This window comes from Bactrocera latifrons, unplaced genomic scaffold, assembly GCF_001853355.1.
Source record: "Bactrocera latifrons isolate USDA-ARS-PBARC rearing strain unplaced genomic scaffold, ASM185335v1 scaffold_305, whole genome shotgun sequence".
In the NCBI taxonomy this organism is placed as follows: Eukaryota; Metazoa; Arthropoda; class Insecta; order Diptera; family Tephritidae; genus Bactrocera; species Bactrocera latifrons.
The window spans coordinates 139,024-145,863 of NW_017536686.1; the positions used below are offsets into that span (position 1 = coordinate 139,024).

The following is a 6,840-nucleotide window of genomic DNA, read 5'->3' on the forward strand; positions in this document are numbered from 1 at the left end:
GCAATGTATCGTATCACAACTCAGCGAAAAATATAGAGAAAAATCCATGAATTGGGTTTCGAATTGCTTTCGCATCTCGCATATTCTCCAGATCTACCTTCCGGCGAATATTTCCTGTTCTCAGATCTCRAAAGGTTGCTCGCATGAAAGCAACGTTCATATAATTAAGTCGCACTAAAAAGYAATATCAAAGCGTCACTCAGTTCTTGTCATTAATTTCAACTAAATCAAGACTTTATAGTATATTCTTCAAATATATCCATATTTGTTAATTTCCATGGTGTTTTTCAAATGGCCAAAACATGGATAAAAAACACTTTTTGTTCAAATAGTGCTTAATATCAGATTTTTCCTTCACTTTTAACACCCACCATAAATATATTTGCACTTGTACATACATAACTGTACAATGCTACCAACAATTGTAAGACTTCGAAAAGTGTGGTAAAGTGTAGCAACTCTAGTGTTAAGAGTCTCACTTGAAGTTGTTTTCAAATAGTTGCGATTTTCTCCACGAATATTTTTCAAGTTTTTCACACATATGTACACATGTTCATGGGGTTGTTAGTGTAACGAAAGCCCAACTTAAATATGTTAGCCTACAAGCGTCCGTATGTGAAGGTAAGTGTATTTTCCGCAAATCCTTGTTCCCCACTTACTACTATTCAGTCATAGAAATGTTCGTTCAAGCTTTTAAGTATTTCATAAAAGTTTAAGTGCATGTTGATAAATACTTCTTCTCTCACCAAAAGGCGTTCACATGTTTATTCCTGTGCGCATTGATGCTATTGTAGTAAAAGTGTTTATTTGGAAATGAATTTTCTGCTGGGAAAATCATAATAGTATATTGTAAAAGATTTTAATTCAAAACGAAAACTATGTTGAAAATTTACCAAATTTTTCTGCTTATTTCTTCTGTAAACATTATTTTGAAAACCGATTTGTGATTAGTATTACATCAAACGCATTGTCCGGACTCTAAGGGCTTTCACTTTTGCTATTCCCATGACAGTCGGGTCTACGTAATCGTAACGGACTCGCATTTATATCCGGCCAAGGTCAACTGTCAACTCGGCAGAATTCTGCCATTACAACAACAACCGCGTTCCGTTAGATAAATAAGTSGAAGCTCACACTGCCAAAATACTCGCTTTATGGATTGAAATTTTTTAACTACATATTAGAACTTGTAATAGACAGTCAGTTGTTTTCCAATAGTAATCTGTATCTCGCGTTGCATAGGGCTGAGTAGAGTACAGATACGATTTTTTACTAATCATTCCAGCGCGATGGTCGATAAACGATTATGMGTGCTCCACGAGTTCGCTACAATAAAATCTCACATACCCACGAGTCGGTAAAATCGCCAAAACATGGGTCATGTACGACAAGGTGAAGCAAAAAGTGTCGTGATCGACTCTCGGTAAGCTGACACAAATGGTGGCTAAACCGGCATTGACGATTACTAACGATTTTCCTATTTATTTATTACACATACGACTGCTTCCCTGGACAGTATGAAGGCAATCGCCCGGAAGCGGATGGCTTCGGCACACAGCGAGAGAAATTGAGTGCCATCAGGACCAGTCCTCGCCTAAAGCTAGAATAATTTGTACCAATCGAAAATACTTGCTCGCGACAAACAATTATCACCGCAGGCCTTTTTCAACATTCTGATCATTTCGGCAACAGACATTTGTTTCCGAACACAAAAATTAATGGAACTTCTTTTTGAATAACTTCACTCATCCAAAATTTGCCGAATGCACTTTATGTACTTCAGAGAGCCGTATACTAAACATTAATGACTATTTTGATGTGACATTTGGTACAGTAAAAAGTCTTACTACTTTTACCACAGTACTTGTTTTACTTTAGTATTCCATTTAAATTGGAGACTTCACTAACATTGGCGTTGATRATCACATGATATAGTGATTATATGATCGGTCAAGTTATGATTACTTGCTCAATTAGTTACTGAACACATAATCAACCGAGATGTGATTCATTGCGAGCAAGGTGGTGATGACATGATCAATTTGTCATCACMTGCTAAAAGAGATTATGATCAGATTATAAATCATTTAGTGATCACATGACCGATCACATCATATGTCCGGTTTTGATTATATGATCAATGAGTTGATGAGTTGGTAGTGATTACGTGATAAATTAGCTGACATTAGTTGGAGATAGGATTATAAACGTGCTCCAACGAAACATATGATCTTACAAGTACTGATATCATGATCAGTGATGAGAGTATTGTAATTATTATATACCGTTCAATGCCAAGATGAATGCAATAACTTTGCATATACTTAGTTGTGCCATAAGTTCTGTTACAAGTTCAGGATGTTGTAAATTTGTTTTAAATATTTAAAATTTCAAATGATTTTTGAAGATATAGGTAGGTAACTGAAACTGAAAACGCGATGTTGTAGACCCTTAGCCAAAGCTTTTTGAGATCCCCTATAATTTCTGTTGAATACCCCACAAGCCTTGTCTCTAACTCTGATCACAAAGTGAGGTCCATTGGATTCAAATCCGGGCTTGCAGATGGTCAAACTTCTGCACCTATTAAGGAATATTGCTTTTAAGCTAAAGCTGCTGCTTTTTGCCTGCAACAGAATCTTACCAGCAGATCCAATGCTGAAATCAACGAAGATAGTGCTGCTTTAATGCTTTACCACGCTTTCTAAACTTTGTAACAGATTTTATGTCAGGGCTAAGTATATCGTATACACCGTTAAAATATTTTACAGTTCTGCTATGTACTATAAAATTTATTATGAAAATATTTTTTTTTTGTTTTTTTTGTAAATATATACTTAGACTTAAACATACGTTATGTTATTCAGCATGTATTTTCGAGGTAATAGGTTGTACAGTTTTCTCTAAAAGCTAAGTACTCTTAAAAATGGCATTGTGATTGTACATTTAATTGCATGCAAATGCTTGCTTCTTTGAGCTTAAGTAATATATACGTTAAAATATATATATATTATTATAGAATAAACTAGGTCGATAGTAATTTATAGTATATGATACCTGAAGGATACTTAAAATAAATAATAATTTCTTAATTTTTTGCATAAAAATGTCTTTTGAACTATAAGCATTAGTGTTCACTTAATTTATATATACATATATATTCGTATGTATATGTTTGTGTAAAAATGTGGTAGTTCTTCAAGTTTGTACTAAGCATTCTTCAGCCAAGGAGCCGTTCAATCGGTCCAAGCAAATRCTTCAAAATGGCGGCGAACGGTGGTAAATTAAAGCGCACTGCAACGTCGAGCAACTTAAATGGAGAAATGTTGAGGTAATTCTTTGTCCTTCTATTGCATTCCCRCGGCCACTGCCCATCTGTCACTCTCACGTGGCTGCATCCTCGCACTGGCTCTTATCGTCATTAGACATTGGCGCTGACTCTGCGTTCGCAGTTGATTCCTGTACAAATGACCGGCGGGCGGGGGCAGAAATTTAATTAAAATACATTTTTGTTGTTGTTTTAAATGGATTTTCTGTCGTTGCTGCACTCACCTGCCGCATCGGACAATCGGCAAAGAAATGCGCTTCGGATTTGCATATATGACAGCGCTTGGGTTGCGGTTCCTGCGGGCACATAGAGGCAATGTGATTAGCAAATTTACCGCAATTATAGCAGCGTACGCGTCGTCGCTTCTTCGTGCGCGGTCGGAAGGTGCTGCCCGTGCAGTCGAGTCCTTTGCTGCCGCTCACACGTGTCGCCTCCAGKCCGCGCTCGGTTAGTTGGCACTCGAATTCCACTTCCTCTTGCTCGCCCAGCGAACGAAAGCCGGACATTTGTATGACACTCTGTGACAGTTGACGAAGAGTAGTTAATATGTAAATGGTAATGAAAAGAAATASCATTGAAAGAGAAATGTGTGGAAGCGTGGTGGTATTGAGATAATTTACCTGATGCACAAACACTTCCTGCCCGCCATCATGTGGTGTTATGAAGCCCCAACCTTTGGCCACATTAAACCACTTGCACTTGCCATAACGCACACAACCCGTTTCTATCAGATTGGAATCTGGAAGATAAATGTAAAAGAATGCTTTAAAATATATGCAGAAAAGTAGTCAAGTCCTTCAATTCAATTTCAGAACTTGCTGAAATATCYTCGAGATCGGAGATAAGTATCTTTCATAAGAGAAGCTATCATTCTTTCGAACATATTCAATAGCTATAGAGCAGAGTAGATACTGAAACAATTGTATAAGACTTCCAAAAGCCTGTGGTATACGGYTACCTGAAGACAAGACCAAAGTTTCAAGGGTCTTATGCGCTTTCCGACAAGCCATTAATATTTGCCGCTTCTGATATTTTTCATATTTGGTTCGTATTCCGGGAAAAAATATCTTGTTTGCTAGGTAGAGCTTATGAAGACTGATACTAGGCGTTTATACCGGCGTTGGGTAATKAACTAGGGTCTTTTTTGTAGCAGTACCATTGGTTTATTAAGCATAGTTAAAATGATCCAGTTTAGGTCAAATATATACCTTTTTATTCAGTAATTTGTTGCCATTTTGAAGTAAATTGGTAGGTGCTTAGCGGCGAAGACACCTGTTAGACTTAAGTCAGCAAGGACAGCCTTTAATTCTACACTAATTCGATTGCACTCAATACAGTATAGATCCCTGCATCGCGRARTCATGTYCTGGTAGGTCTTTCTGACAAACCTACAATGGATTTGTTGGCGAAGCGAAGCCATGAAGGAAGATATGCTGTGAGTTTTTCAGAGATGGATCGAAGTTGTGAGTGACGGTAGATTGTTGGTGAAACCTACTGTAGAGAACTCTTCATTAATTATAGTGTCAGACTGCCAGACCACTATAGTGTCATTTAGGCCGAGGTGGCTGTCATCAAGGCGGCAGTAGATGTACTACTTCGAACTGCAGCTTCCTTCAAAGAKGTGTGCAYTTCATTCCGATAGCCGARCTGCACTATTGCCTTTGAGTTCGTTTATTGGGCACTCAAAGCTAAGTATGACCTCATTGGCATTAGGACCAATCTTGTTTTCCGGGTCTGTCGCCGGTAACTATGAGCTTTATAGGGAGGACACCCTTAAATGAATCTCATGGGATTGGAAGTCGATTTTCCGATGACTTCTTGCGTTCTAGCGGTGGACTTATTGCCTTCYAATGAGTTCGGTAAGCGCTGGATAACAAGAACTTTTGCCACTGCGAGCTCCTTCTGACCCAAAGCGAACCGTGAGAGGTCCTTCGAACTGACTGCTTTCATCAAAGTTATTTTCTCAGGGAAGACGGGGTRCAATTATCTTATTGCTTCTCTATTGACCGGCTTATACCAGACGGACGATCACTCATCATCCATGTCCTGCTATATGATGTAGCGGCATGGACGATGGCAACATTTGATGTTTCGGCATTACGAGTTTTCGAGARAATGGTTCTGCGGAAGTTTTATGGTMCTTTGCCCATTGACAATTGCAAATACCGCTGTCAACGGAACGATTGAGCTGTACGAGATATACGAAGCCAYTGACATAGTTCAGYGAATTTAAAGATAGCGGCTACGCTGAATCCGATCTGGTCCAAATAGTGAAAACACTCCAGCTCTGAGAGTATTCGACYAGCACCCGCCGGAGGAAAAGCRGAAAAGGAAGACGTTTACTYCGTTGGAAAGACCAGGTGGCCAATAAAAAAGAAGAAGTAGAATCCAATTTTAGACAGAGTTTGGGTATCCACATAAATCCATAGACTATTTCTCTCTCTATCTCCACTTATTTAAAGCAGTAATAAAAATGTATACCAGTTGCTTCTTAAATTCTTTACACTCTAAGTATGTATCCAAATATTATTTAATATCTGAGTATATAGTTTATAGATATGTATTTAGATAATCTAAATACCCAAAACGCATTTGCAAAACTAAACTGTATACTGAATAATTAAAACTACAATAGAAGAAATTTGTAATTATATTTCATCAAATAAGGAGCTACAATACAGGTAGCTGAGTATCCTATTATGTAGATATAAGTATATAACAACAAWAATGCGAAATGAAATATGCCAAAGGCGCTGCTTGTTTGCTTRTTTGTGTGCGTGGACGAAGACGATGTTATCCTTGCACATTTTTCACCTTTGTTATTCCACTGTCGGCTACCTGACATCTCAGCATTGATCTAACTGACATTATGCGTTGAATAGAACACGTTTAACAAGGAGAAAGAATCCTTACTGTTGTTTACTYCGTCTTGCAACATTCCATATTCACATAAAGTGGAGAAAATGTTTGGCATTTCAGTTGCTTTGGTTTAGTTAGGGAAATGTTTTGTATTCGTAAGCTTTGATTTTACATATCAAGAGCGAGTTTTCAGCTGTCAACCGGTTTGAAGGCAACAAACGCTTTCGAAAGGGTGGAAATAGGGCCAATAGATAGCTATTGCAATAGAAATGCTCTACTTAAATGAAATAAAGCTGTTTCTTATATATTGTTTACGACTTTATGAAGTGGATTTATTAATTCGGCTTTGCTCATTTGTTGTTGTTATGCAGGCTAGTTTTTCAAGGTTATGATTGAAAGATATGAATCATCATCACATGTAAATAATATGGTATTTCGTTGKGATGGAAAACTGGAGAAAGAAACTTTGTGTGAGCGGAATTTTGTGATTGAGAAAGAGGTTAAGAGTTATTATAGTCATTTCATGAACCTATAATGTCTATACCAACTCYTGAAATGAATTTAGCCTATATTTAGTGATAATACTTTCCCAATATAAGATAAAAAATATTGGAATGACTGTTGAAAAAGTCGTACCCGAACCCACAATCATTTAA

General features: G+C 37.5%; 1 protein-coding gene across 2 annotated transcripts in view; it reads right to left on the reverse strand.

The window, feature by feature from the left end:
* Positions 1 to 2,788: 2,788 nt before the first annotated feature.
* LOC108970662 (protein lin-28 homolog) overlaps positions 2,789 to 6,840 on the reverse strand; it is a 14,051-nt gene continuing 9,999 nt past the window's right edge. For both annotated transcript variants that reach the window (XM_018936177.1, XM_018936175.1), the window contains exons 3-5: positions 3,946 to 4,064; positions 3,550 to 3,843; positions 2,789 to 3,456 (exon numbers count right to left, since the gene is read on the reverse strand). In XM_018936177.1, coding sequence (XP_018791722.1) covers positions 3,382 to 3,456; positions 3,550 to 3,843; positions 3,946 to 4,064 — 488 coding nt within the window. In that variant the 3' untranslated portion in view covers positions 2,789 to 3,381. The remainder of the gene's footprint in view (positions 3,457 to 3,549; positions 3,844 to 3,945; positions 4,065 to 6,840) is intronic.